Source organism: Bos indicus x Bos taurus, chromosome 1 (assembly GCF_003369695.1).
Source record: "Bos indicus x Bos taurus breed Angus x Brahman F1 hybrid chromosome 1, Bos_hybrid_MaternalHap_v2.0, whole genome shotgun sequence".
Lineage (NCBI taxonomy): Eukaryota > Metazoa > Chordata > Mammalia > Artiodactyla > Bovidae > Bos > Bos indicus x Bos taurus.
The window spans coordinates 80,644,384-80,658,303 of record NC_040076.1 but is presented as its reverse complement, the minus strand read 5'-3'; the positions used below and the strand labels follow the sequence as shown (position 1 = coordinate 80,658,303).

The 13,920-nt window shown below is 44.3% G+C and overlaps 1 protein-coding gene across 3 annotated transcripts in view; it reads right to left on the bottom strand.

Annotated features, from left to right (window-relative positions):
- The window catches only part of DGKG (diacylglycerol kinase gamma), a 226,520-nt gene that overhangs the window by 163,673 nt on the left and 48,927 nt on the right, over nt 1-13,920 (bottom strand). For all 3 annotated transcript variants that reach the window (XM_027538801.1, XM_027538802.1, XM_027538806.1), the window contains exon 2: nt 12,226-12,542. In XM_027538801.1, coding sequence (XP_027394602.1) covers nt 12,226-12,292 — 67 coding nt within the window. In that variant the 5' untranslated portion in view covers nt 12,293-12,542. The remainder of the gene's footprint in view (nt 1-12,225; nt 12,543-13,920) is intronic.

Genomic DNA, 13,920 nt, shown 5'->3' with positions numbered 1-13,920 from the left:
AAGTTGAGAAACCACTGTTCTATAATGTGGTTTTATTATTAGTAATAATAATAAATTAGAATGCTGCTGAAAATGTTGGATAACCATTGCAAAAGGGGGAAAAATCTAAAAATGTGCTTGTCTAATATTCCTTATTGTTTAAGTGGACAACACTAAAGAGCTCCACCCAACAAGTCAACTTACTCAGCTGTTGGCAACGTAGGGACACATTGGCAGGACCATCACTATGGTCTGGACCATAACTCACTATGGCAGGACCATCAGTACACAGTTTTACCTGAAATCAGAAGTTTAGAAGGCTCTTTGCTGTGATCAAGGTTGCTAGCTGTAACAGCTGCTTTAAGAAGTTTCAGTCCAAAGTTGTTTCTTAATGCCAAGAATTCTGAGATTTTAACCAACCACTTGTTCCTAGCGTTTGAGCAAATTCAAAGCCTGTTTAAGGAGAGAATCTGGCCCTACTCATAGGCATCTCTGATGCCATGTTTGCGTGGGACAGGGATGTCCTCTGTCTGAACAAACAGACACATCTGGAGCTTCAGTGTTCACAGCAGAATGTGAGCTGTGCTGCCTGAACTGGGACTCAATGTTTATGGGCCATTTTCTAGTTAGGAGCCCTGATGACACTAATCAGACACTGATCAAGTTTCCGTTAAACTTGGAAATAACTATAAAGCAACATTTTAAAAAGAGAACCTGAAAACCCATAGAAGAGAGTGAAAATCTAAAGTACACGATAACTCTCCATTCTTTGAAGTTCCCAATCCATACAAGTGGACTGCCTGGGGCTAAGGTTAGCTGAGGCTCCAATACTTTGGCCATCTGATGTGAAGAGCCGACTCACTGGAAAAGACCCTGATTCTGAGAAAGATTGAGGACAGGAGGAGAAGGATGTGGTAGAGGATGACAACATTGGATAGCATCACTGACTCAATGGACAGGCGTGTGAGCAAACTCTGGGAGACAGTGAAGGTCAGGGAAGCCTGGCGTGCTGCAGTCCATGGGGTCACAAAGAGTTGGACATGCCTGAAAGACTGCAAAAAGGTTTAAATGCAGATTCAGATTCAGTAGATCTGGGTCATTGCCTGAAATTCTGCATTTCAAGGAAGGACTTGGGAGATACCAATTATGTAGGTCCAAGGATCTCAGTTTGCAAGAGCAGACCTGAAGCAACCTGTACATTTGCATCTGACTAGTAAGGCTTGTCTGTCACAACACACACACAAAAACATGATGCTGAGCCTAGAGGAACATATTCCACAGACAGGGAAGATAATAAATGACTCTCAACCCAGGGAAGAACAGACACAGAAAGAGGGAGAAGGGAAAGCTGAAGAATGAAGGGAAAAAAACCCTAGATTTTCCTTCTTCCAGTGAGGCCTGGGATGCATGAGGAAGTTTTATAAGTACCCAGAAAGTCAGGAACACAGTAAGATGCACAAAAGCAAGAGTAGGGTTTTCCAAGGGTCCTGGAAAGGAGGAAGACAATGTCAGAACAGAGATTCCAGGTCAGCAGCACCGCTTCAAAAGGCCCACCTTTGCAGCCAGGACGAGTCAGGCCCTGGGGTGGAATGTGGGAAGCATGTGTAGGAAGTGCAGCATCATAAGCATGGGCCCATCCTCCCATTTATGCTTCTTTTCCTGTCCTGCTTCTCCTCAGCATGTAGCCCACTGCCTGATCAGAAATTGATGTTCAATAAAAATTTATGGAATAAATGAGATCATGGCATCTGGTCCCATCACTTCATGAGAAATAGAAGGGGAAACAGTGGAAACAGTGTCAGACTTTATTTTTTTGAGCTCCAAAATCACTGCAGATGGTGACTGCAGCCATGAAATTAAAAGATGCTTACTCCTTGGAAGGAAAGTTATGACCAACCTAGACAGCATATTGAAAAGCAGACACATTACTTTGCCAACAAAGGTCCATCTAATCAAGGTTATGGTTTTTCCAGTAGTCATGTATGGATGTGAGAGTTGGACTGTGAAGAAGGCTGAGCACTGAAGAATTGATGCATTTGAACTGTGGTGTTGGAGAAGACTCTTGAGAGTCCCTTGGACTGCAAGGAGATCCAACCAGTCCATTCTAAAGGAGATCAGCCCTGGGATTTCTTTGGAAGGAATGATGCTGAAGCTGAAACTCCAGTACTTTGGCCACCTCATGCGAAGGGTTGACTCATTGGAAAAGACCCTGATGCTGGGAGGGATTGGGGGCAGGAGGAGAAGGGGATGACAGAGGATGAGATGGCTGGATGGCATCACCGACTCAATGGACGTGAGTTTGAGTGAACTCTGGGAGTTGGTGATGGACAGGGAGGCCTGGCGTGCTGCAATTCATGGGGTCAGAAAGAGTCGGACACGACTGAGCAACTGAACTGAACTGAAAAAAGGGACTGGGCTTGTCATGCTTGTTCCATATGTCCTATATTCCAAGAGGCATAAGGAGAAAAGGTAGACCAGTGGTTCTCAATCCTGGCTGCATGTTGAAATGACCAGGGGAGCTTCAAACATCCCTGATGCCTGGGTCTCATGCTTACAGGTGATAATTAAATGGTCCAGAGATGGGGGAGTTTGTGGGCAGGACATCACAATCGTTTAAAGCCTCCTAGGTATTTCCAATTTGCAGCTAAGGCTGAGGACCACTGGGGCCCACCAAGCTAACTACTTGGGGAAACCCATGGAAGTGAATGTTCTGCTGCACTTCTGAAGGTTATATATAGAATAAGAGAAAAATACTTTATCAGCCAAAATTCCCACTGCTTCAATGTAAAGAAAACCCTCCTCAGGATATTAAGACTTTCTGATTTATCATAAATGACCTGAATGACTGGTATGGCTTTTTATATAAGTAGAATTTGCATTGCTAGCAAGATTTCCCACTTTTTCTCCAAATAATTTGGCCTCATCAGTCACAGGTGGAGGAATGCAGGAATAGTTACCTTCTTGCAACTAAAAGTGTAGTTCCTAGACCAGCAGTATCAGCATTACCTGGGAGCTTGTTAGAATCTCAAAACAAGCCCAGACCTACTGATTCAGAATCTGCATTTTAACAAAATCCAAGAGTTCCACAATCACTGTGGACGGTGACTACAGCCATGAAATTAAAAGACGCTTGCTCCTTGGAAGAAAAGCTATGACAAACCTACACAGCATGTTAAAAAGCAGAGACATTACTTTGCCAACAAAGGTCCGTATAGTCAAAGCTATGGTTTTTCCAGTAGTCATGTATGGATGTGAGATTGGACCGTAAAAAAGGCTGAGCACTGAAGAATTGATGCTTTCAAACTGTGGTGCTAGAGAAGACTCTTGAGAGTCACATGGACAGCAAGGAGATCCAACCAGTCCATCCTAAAGGACATCGATTCTGAATATTCATTGGAAGGACTGATGTTGAAGCTGAAACTCCAATACTCTGGCCACCAAATGTGAAGAGCTGACTCATTAGAAAAGACCCTGGGATGCTGGGAAAGATTGAGGGCAGGAGGAAAAGGGGGCAACAGAGGATGATGGTTGGATGGCATTATCGATTCAATGGACATGAGTTTGAGCAACCTCTGGGAGATAGAGAAGGACAGGGAAGCCTGGTGTCCATGGGGTGGCAAAGAGTTGGACACGACTTAGCAACTGAACAACAACAAAGATTTATGGGCACATTCAAATTTGAGAGCCACTGTTTCAATGAAGTCCCTCCCTATCCATAGCTTCTGTGACTGCTTGTGGGCAGAGTTCCAGTCATTACTAATGAAAAGAAGGCCAGCTGTACCAAAAGAGATGTGTGTGAGAAATAGCTGTGATTATCCCTTTCAAGATGGAAGCACCTAGACACGACCCTTTATGGGCCCAGGGTTCCATGAACATTTGATTAAATCTCACTCTACTGGCCCATATAAATAGCAAAGTTTCAAGAAAGCTTACTTACAGCTTTCCATTGTTGTACAAATTAGCCTTAAACATTTTCTCTGACTCCTATATTACACTGACAGGTTTGAGGTTTGAGCTATAAATTCCCTACATCTTAAAGTAAAAAAACTTTGCCTTAATTTGATTCTACTGAAATACACTTCTGAATAGCACAATTTACTTATTCAATATTTTTAAAATGTATTGAAATTTTTTGTTCAGGAAGGAAGAGTCTATCAGGGCTACCCAACACTGAGTACCTTGATTATCTGTTGGAATTCAACACCTGGGAACCAGCATGGGGGTTAAGCTTTCCTGCCCAGGAATACTGCCTGGGGCTCCCTTTCATCTCATTTATTCCCACTATCCTGAGGTTATGGAAGGAAGAATATAGGTGGAAAAGACCCTCAGATTCTTCTGTCAAGACCTAAATAGAATAGAAACATAAAGTTGTGTGTGTGGGGGGGTGATGTCCCATCTCAGGGCCTTAGAAGGGCACTGAAGTAAATCCCAGTTTTGTCTCTATTTCTTTGTATGTCACTATTATTTTTAAAATTCCTTAAAACTCAGAAATAAGAAAAATAAGTGGGCAACACATCTTTTCAATGTCATATGGAACAAAGGCTATTTAAGGACTGCTTAATGGAGGTACTTAGTTTACTCACTGTTTACTATTGATTAAAACATATTAAATGTCCCAGACTTAGTGAAGTTATATGTTAACATACAGATTTTTTTTTTCCAGCAGAGATGCACAGAACTTCTATGAAACAGATAACCTGAAAGATTAGGGTTTGCTGTCCTATAACCAGTTTTGTATCTAACCAAGCAATCTTAATTGGAAAAGACCCCTATGCTGGGAGAGATTTTGAACAGGAGGAGAAGGGGACGACAGAGGATGAGATGGTTGGATGGCATCACCAACTCAATGGACGTGAGTCTGAGCAAACTCTGGGAGATGGTGAAGGACAGGGAAGCCTAGCATGCTGCAGTCCACGGGGTCACAGAGTCGGACATGACTGAGCGACTGAACAACAACAGAGCAATCTTATCCTTGCATTTATTTATGAAATTGCCTAACTAGGAATTTATGGATTTGATCTGTATCCATCCAGGGACCATATCTCACTTCTCAACTTTAATGTCTTACTGGCCCCTCCACTAATTGAGCTAAATAAAATCTTGGGCAAAAGTTTATTAAAAATTTTGTTCTATTAAATATATATATTCTTTATCAATGTATGGTTGAAAGTTGAGCTCCAATGAGTAGATTCTGTTTAATTTGTTGGAACTGAAGTGAAACAAATTAAACTTGACCTCAAATTGAAAACATTGGTTCTAATTCTTATTCTGCCACTGATTTTCTGCGTGACCTTCAGGAATCACTGAGCTCTTCTGAATTCAGTGTTCTCATTTGTAAAATGGATGGTAGTTGGATTTGATCATGGCTAAGATCCGTCCTAGCTTTAAAAAGTCTACAAAATAAAGCAACCACTAACTGATGTGGGAAATGTTTGGCTTCATTTCTTAGAGAATTAAAGGTGAAAATGGATGTTTTATCAGGATTTTTTTCCTTTTTTGCTTTATGAATAAGAAGTTAATTTCTATCCTTGGTAAATCATAGGGAAAAAACCCTCCCCCCAAACAGGATCAGGAAAATAAGCCAATTATATTTCTGAAGTTGTTAGGAGGTGGGTCAGTAGAAGGCATTTCCATATGCTCATGTTCTCCAAATTTGAAAAAGAAACCTGTTTAAACACAGAACTAAGTATTGTAAGGACTAATGAAGGTCATTTAATCAACCAGACATCTAAGGCTCCTATCTCTCTAATGTCTCAGCCAACTCTGCTCAGACAGTTCTAGCAAAAGGAAACAGTGGTTTTGAGTCCATTCTGTTTCATCTTAGACAGGTTTGATCATTAGGAAGCAATGTATCCCTTAAAGTCTTTCTTCTGATGATTTCCTTCAATTTGTCCTAAAGCTACTTCTTAAAGCCATTCACTGTTAACTTTACACCCTTTTCCCACAATAGTACTGTGGCTATTTTTAATACAACTAGTGCTCCCTCACTCTTCCCTGAGTCTCCCCCTTTCCAGCAAATATACATAGTGTTTTCATCTATTTCTTCATAACTAGGCCTTGAGGCCCCTCACCATGCTATAGGCACTTCTCAACAAGTTCTGCTTTGTCCACTGTAAACTGTGGTGCCCAGAAATAAATCCAGTTCTCTAGAGAGGCCTGATTAGTGTAGGAGAGAATGTAGATATTTATTTGCCTTACTAGAAATTGCTGCTAAGTCACTTCAGTCATGTCTGACTCTGTGTGACCCCATAGACGGCAGCCCACCAGGCTCCCTCATCCCTGGGATTCTCCAGGCAAGAACACTGGAGTGGGTTGCCATTTCCTTCTCCAATGCATGAAAGTGGAAAGTGAAAGTGAAGTCGCTCAGTTGTGTCCGACCCTCAGTGACCCCATGGACTGCAGCCTTCCAGGCTCCTCCATCCAAGGGATTTCCAAGCAGGAGTACTGGAGTGGGGTGCCATTGCCTTCTCTGAAAGTGAAAGTCACTCAGTCGTGTCCGACTCTTTGCGACCACATGGACTATACAGTCCATGGAATTCTCTAGGCCAGAACACTGAAGTGGGTAGCCTTTCCCTTCTCCAGGGGATCTTCCCAACCCAGGGATGGATCGAACCCAGGTCTCCTGCATTGTAGGCAGATTCTTTACCAGCTGAGCCACAAGGGAAGCCCTGATTCTATTAATACATCCTGTGATCACAGTTGGGCTTCTCCAGAGGGTCAGTGGTAAAGAATCTACTTGCCAAGGCAGGAGATGCAGGAGACGTAGGTTCAATCCCTGGGTCAGGAAGATCCCCTGGAGTAGGAAATGGCAACTCACTTCAGCATTCTTGTCTGGAGAATCCCATGGACAGTGGAGCTTCATGAGCTACAGTCCATGGGGTTGCAAAGGGTCAGACACGACTGAAGTGACTGAGCACACAGGTAAGATCACAACCAGTAACTTGGTTAAATAAAATAATGTATACGCACTCAAAAGAAATCTCTATAACCACTAAAAACCATGCTCCTGGAAAGTACTGGGTGATTCAGACATGCATCCTGCCATGCTGTGCACTAGGCAGTGTCCAGAGATGGCTCTGTCAGTTTTCCTCCCCACTATGTGAGCCACATCTCCATGAGATGTGGAGTCCATTCCTCCACCCCATCAAGTCTGGCCCAGGTCTGTGACTGCTTTGACCAGTGGAATGTGGAGAGAGTTATGGTCTAGCACTCAACCCAGGCATTGAAAAGGTCTGCTGCTGTTTTTATATCTTGGAGCTCTGAGCCACATGTACAAAGTCCAAGCTACCCTGCTGGCAAGAGATGCCACATGGAGAGGCCCTGAAAAAAAGTTGAAGTATTAGTTGCTCAGTCATGTCCAACTCTTTGTGACCTGGACTGTAGCCTGTCAAGCCCTTCAGTCCATAGAAATCTCCAGGCAAGAATACTAGAGTGGGTTGCCATTTCCTTCTCCAGTGGATCTTCCCTACCCAGGGACTGAACCTGGGTATCCCACACAGCAGGCAGATTCTTTACCTTCTGAGCCACCAGGGAAGATTAGAAAGTGCTTGGAGGAACAGGCCCCATGGAGGAGCACTGAGGTACTGGCAAGTGAGTGAACAGGCCATACAGGGCCATGTGAGGCATCCCAGCTGCAACCCCAAACACTGTGGAGCACAAACAAGTCTTGCTGGGCCCTGGCCAGGTGCCCAAGCCACAGGATCATGGGAACAAAATCCAAATGGGTGTTTCAACCTATCAAATTTTGAGCCTGTTTTGACTCAGCAATGGATAACTGAAACATATTGTTAGAGTGAAGAAAACAGCACGCAAAATAGTCTAGATGTTTGTTTTTTAAATATATATGTATATGTGTGTAATATGTATTTTAATGTTTATATTTATACATAAACATACGAGTTGTGGTTATCACTGAAAGAGAGGATCGTGTGTGTGTGCCCGCGCGCACGCGCTCGGTCGTGTTCAACTCTTTTCGAGCCCATGGACTGTTGCCCGCCAAGCTCCTCTGTCCATGGAATTCTCCAGGCCAAGAATACTGCAGTGGGTTGTCATGTCCTCCTCCAGGGGGATCTTCCAACCCAGGGATCAAACTAGCGCCACCTGCATTGCAGGCGGAATTTTTTACCCAGTGAGTCATCAGAGAAGTGTGATAGGATCATGAGTAGCTTTAAATTTCATCTTTTCACTTTCAAAATTTTTACATTTGTTTTTATTTGGTAACAAAAAAGCTTCTTAAACTGTCATATTATTCTTTTGACAAGCACTCTTAATTCACATTGCACAGTGGGAAAGAATACACCTGCTGATGTAGGAGATGCTGGAGACCTGGGTTCTATTCCATCCCTGGGTCAGGAAGATCCCCTGGAGTAGGAAATAGAAACCCACTCCAGTACTCTTGCCTGAGGAATTCCATGGACAGAGGAGCCTGGTGGGCTACAGTCCATGGGGTCACAGAGAGCTGGACATGACTAAGCACACGTGTTCGCCAGGCCACTGTCAATTATATAATATATAAAATATCCAAGGGTAGTTTAACACAGCTTCTCCCCTGACTGAAGCACACCAGAGAAGGTGCAGGGTTTATGCTCCTGAAGCAGCATATCGAAAACCTCTTGTCCTGAAATTCTTGGCCTCTCCTACCTAGAACTCCACTGGAGAAAGCTCTTAATTTTCAGCCTGTACACTTCAGCTATTCTGCTGTTGTAAAGCTCCTGTTTTTATGGTTATGGAAGAGCAGTTGCTATGGAAATGCAATATGACTAAATGCCAGAATGTGTCTAAAATTGGTAGAAGTGCCTTGTTCAGGGGTTCCTCTGAGGATTAATCATTTTCTAAGAATCGTATCTTTTCTTCTTTTCTGTTAGAACAGTGGTCCTAGAGCCCCTTGTCCTGTCCTGGAACACAGACAAAATGAGGATGGATCCAAGAAGGATAAAGCTGATGGTTGAAAAAAAGACCACAGAGCAGCCACTTCCTGCCAAATACTTGAGTTTCTTTCACCCCCTGCCTCCACAATGGCTTTGCCACATCTGGATCCCTCTGTCCCTTACTGTGCACAGATTCACAGGCTTTGAGGTGTCTCTGCTGGCTTCCTTTTATTCCACAAGTTTTGAGGATACTTCCTCAGTAATTTCCCACAAATTAGCATCTGTTCATTGCCACATTCCCCATTTCAGCTCTGTGCCTCAGCTCAGATGAGAGACTTCATCCTTCATCCAAAGGACTTGTCCGCCGTCCCTGACCTGGCAACTTTCTCATCCAGATCACCCTGCACTCAGCCATCAGATCCATGGCTCCACATTTTGCCACTCAGTCCAAAGGCCACGCCTTGACAGGCAGGGCCCCAGGCCTTCTTCTACCCGCTCCTACCCCTGTCTGCTTCCCCATCCTCCTGCTCCTCCTCCTCACCTGGCCCAGAAGCTCTTCTTACCTCCGCACAGACAACCTCCCCCTTTGCTCCCCTTCTCCTTTGCTCCCCCTGTTTCAACTCCTCCCCCCACCATCTACTATTCACGTCTTAAACTCTTTTCTACACAGGCTTCACCCAGATGGATCCTCTGTTACAAGTTGTCTCCCCTGCAAATTGATATGTTGAAGTCCTAATTCCTCAGTACCTCAGAATGTGACCTTATTTGGAAACAGGGTCATGGCAGAGGTAAGTAGTTAAGATGAGGTCTTACTAGAGTAGGGTGGGTTCAATCCAAAACGACTCTATCCAGACACAGAGAACAGACTTGTGGTGCCAAGGTGAGGCGCGGGAGGGATGGACTGGGAGTTTAGGGTTAGCAGATGCAAGCTATTACATACAGGATGATAAACAACAGAATCCTATTGCATAGCATGGGGACTGTATTCAATACCCTTTGATAAATCATTATGGAAAAGAAAATAAAAATAAATGTGTATATATGTATAACTGAGTCACTTTGCTGTACAGCAGAAATTAACACAACATTGTAAATCAACTATATACTTCAATAAAAAACAAATTTAAAAAGTAAGGATTAAAAAAAAAGGCTTTCCACATAAAGAGGGAAATTTGGACACTGAGACATGTGTATAGTGAGAGTACCATGTGAAAACTAAAGGGAGAAGACAGTCATCCATAAGCCGAGGAAACAGATCTTTCCCTCACAGCCCTCAGGAGGAGCCTGGATTTTGGACTTCTGGCCCTAAGAACTGTGAGAGACTTTCTGTCATCCTGTGTGTGCTGCGCTTAGTCACTCAGTTGTGTCCAACTCTTTGCAATCCCGTGGACTGTAGTCCGCCAGGATCCTCTGTCCACGGGGATTCTCCAGGCAAGAATACTGGAGTGGGTTGCCATGCCCTTCTCCAGGAGATCTTCCTGACCAAGGGATGGAACCCAGGTCTCCCACATAGCAGGTGGATTCTTTACCGACTGAGCCACATTCTAATCCACTCCCTTCAGTCTCCTCCAGCCCTAAATTCCCTTCTCCTTTGTGCGTGGTTTCCCTGCTGCCTTGAGTCTGTTCTCTGCTTGTGTCAAAGTCCATTTCTGACGTCCTAACAAGGTTCCTATTCCTCAGGCAAAGCCTTATCTCTCTGCTGCTTCTTCCTCCCTGACAGGGCCTGATACTTTGTTGACCCACAGAGTGGGCAGAATTAGATGAGTTTACCTTGGAGGGTGATTCCTTACTCCTTATCAATTCATTTCAGAGGCCTCTAAATCTACTGTGGTCATACAAGAGGACACAGGCTCCAGAGTACCAGGGAGAGACAGACTTTGAGACCCATAAACTATGCAACCCCATGAATTTTAGCAACCCTGTGAAACCCTGCCAGTCTCCACTGTCCATGGGATTCTCAAGGCAACAACACTGGAGTGGGTAGCCATTCCCTTCTCCAGGGGATCTTCCCGAACCAGAGGAACCCCAGTCCTCCTGCATTGTGGGCAGATTCTTTACCATCTGAGCCATCAAGGAAGCCCATGACTAACACTTACCCTGGAGGGTGATGCCTTGCTCCTTGCCAATACACTTCAGACTTCTCTAAATGTACTGTGGTCATACAAGAGGCCATGGGCTCCAGAGTACCAGGGAGAAACAGACCAGTAGTCCTACTGGTGGATCACATGGAATCATGGGGTGTTAGGCATGAGGGACCACAGGGAAAGATCATCTAGTCCAACCCTCTCATTTTGCATAAGAGGACACTAAGGCTGGGGGTGTGGGGGAGGGGATCTAAAGGGTGGGGCGGGTGTTAAGGGCTGTCACATCACAGAAACAACGCCAGAGCTGGCACTGAGCCTGGCTCCCTGACTCCCAGACCAGTGCCCTGTGGAAGTGGGACAGGCTGCCCTACTTCAGAGGATGATCTGCCTGGGCAAGCGCTGTAGGGCAGGTCAAGGAGCGACAGATTGAATGACCTACAAAAACACCAGCACAGTTAATACGAAGGGAGAGGAGTTAGAAAAATGGGGTGGAGTTAGGAGTGCTGCTGAGGGCTCTGAAAGACAAAGGGCTCTGTAAAAATCAGTTCTGTTGCACAATCATGACGGGCACTGTGTGTGTGCAGAGTGAAGCGGTCAGCCAGGACCAACTCCTGTTAACAATCAGGACTAGGAGTGGCCAGTGGGGGGCACAACTGTGGGGCCGTGTGTGTATGTGGGCCTTGCCACCACTGTTGATGCACTGACATTGTTCCTGGGTGCAGCTAGTGAAACCGAGAGCCCCATCTAAAAGCCCAGGCTTTTCAATACAAAGTGAAGGAAGTGACGTGCATCAGAATCCTGTATCTTACTGAAAGAAGGCCTTGGGTCCAACACAGGAGTATATTAAAGCAAATGACTGAGTAACATTGTAACCAAGCAGGCTGCAGCCTTTCAAAAGGTAGGCTAGAAAGAGGTTTTGACAAGCTGAGAAAACACAATCTTACATTATTTAAAAAAATGAAGACCGAAAAGGAAAAAGGTATATTCAGGAATTCAACCAAGTAAAGCAATATACACAAGACAGGAATGTGACAAAATGCTCATAGCGTTTAGCTGTGATTTTTTAACCTACTTTTTATTTTTCTTCCCTGGATATTCCAGATTTCTCTGGTGAGAATGTATCATTTATAGAGTATAAAGATAATTGCATTTTTATGTTTAAAGACACAAATTCTATTTTTATAAGGAGATAATAAGTTGATCTCATTCTCTTTGCTTTGCTACTCTGCTCTCCAAAAATGCTCTCCCCAACCAAGAGGAAATCCCACCCGAGATGGGTCCATCCGTTTACTCACATTCTGCATATTTCTGGAGTTGGCCAAATTCTTCTGGAGTGAGGGACACCCACCGATCTTCACTCATCTTCCCTGGGTGTGAGCGCTTGAGGCTTGGGAGAGAGTTTTGTTCACCAGGCTGTAGCCGTGGCCCAGCTTAGGGCCTGGCTCATTGCAGGTAAGCAACAGACAAGCCCTTCAGGAAATTTCTCGAGGACCCAGGTGTCTATGGCAACAGCAGGTTGTCGTTGAGCAGATGAGAGAAGACCTCTGCTATTCCTCAGGCAACAATATCCTTCTATCTGTAGTCAAGGTATATTCAGAAATCCTTGCTCTTCCTGGGGCGAGTAGAAAAGACATTGTAAATGAGAATGTTAGAACACATGTCATCTTTTCTTATTAAAAAAAGAAAAAAAATCCTCAAATGTTCTTTGCTGAAAGCTCTGTTGGAGACAGTGGTTTTCAAGCAGTGGGGGAATGCCACCCCAGGGGAGTCAGAAGAGGACACACAGACAGACAAGTACAAGTCCAGACAGCTGGATGGCCGGGATGGGGGTTGCATAGCCCGTATACAGAGGCAGCCATACTCCTAAACTCTGGGAAATTTTAAACGTCCCTCATCAGAGGTGGTAGTAAGGCCACCTAAGAGCATCCTCCAGGCATGAAAATAACTCCAGGCTGTCGGGTGTCTCATGAGAAAATACAGGGACAGTAGCCCACGGGGTGTGATTTGAAAGGTAAGCCAATCTCGTCTCCACTGATTTCTAAATTCCACTGATTTCTAAATTCCACCATTAGAGGTGCTTACCTTCCTCTGATGAGTCACTAAGCCACTCTGAAAATTCAAATACCAACCCTCCCCCTCAAGGCTGGCTGGCATCTTAGTGACTCTTTCCTCTTAGAACCATAAAAAATATAATTAGAGGGAAGGCCTGCCTTCCTGGTGCAGATGAGCCTAAGAGAAGAGGGAGTGGATTCAGACAAATACTTAATATCTTTTCCTTTGAGCCCCTCCTGGCTCCATCAGTTCTAAATCAGTTTAATGGGTTGTGAAATTAATGTGGCAGGCTAAGACCAGCATCTAAAAACATGATATAGAATAGCACAGAATGGAATGGAATGATGGAATTGAAAATAAGAGTGTATCTTCTTTCAGTTATACATACATGTATACACCTATCACAATGCAAAATGTATCTCTTATTCTGAGTTGAGGTTTAAAAATGTTGAAAAGTCACCAGCCTAATAGGACAAGAAATAAAGACTGATGTTACCCAAAATCAAGCCCAGTTTTAATAAAAGAGAATCCACTGTAGAGAGTCAGGGTTGAAGGCAAGTCTACGAGTCTGAGGATCTGAGGAATGGTGAAGGGGCTGGAAGAGATGATGGAGCGAGGAGGCAGACTGGACAGTTCTCTGGGATGGCACTTAGACTTGGTTGGTATAGACCTGGAGGGCTGAGCTAGAGCTGAGGGAAAGTGCAGGCAGAAGATACATGTTCTGTAAGGAGAGCAAGATCTTCCATTAGTCGGAGCTCGCCAACAGTAGGAAGAAATACATGGCAAGGGAGTGAGATGCTTGTATATCAGGGAGCATCCAAACTCTAGTTTCTCTCCTTAAAAAGTTTAATTTTCTTCTTAATCCACTGGCCCACTGAGTTCTATTTCTGGGCACCCGGTCTTGCCTAGTTTCCAGTCGTGAAACTTAATAAAGGGAA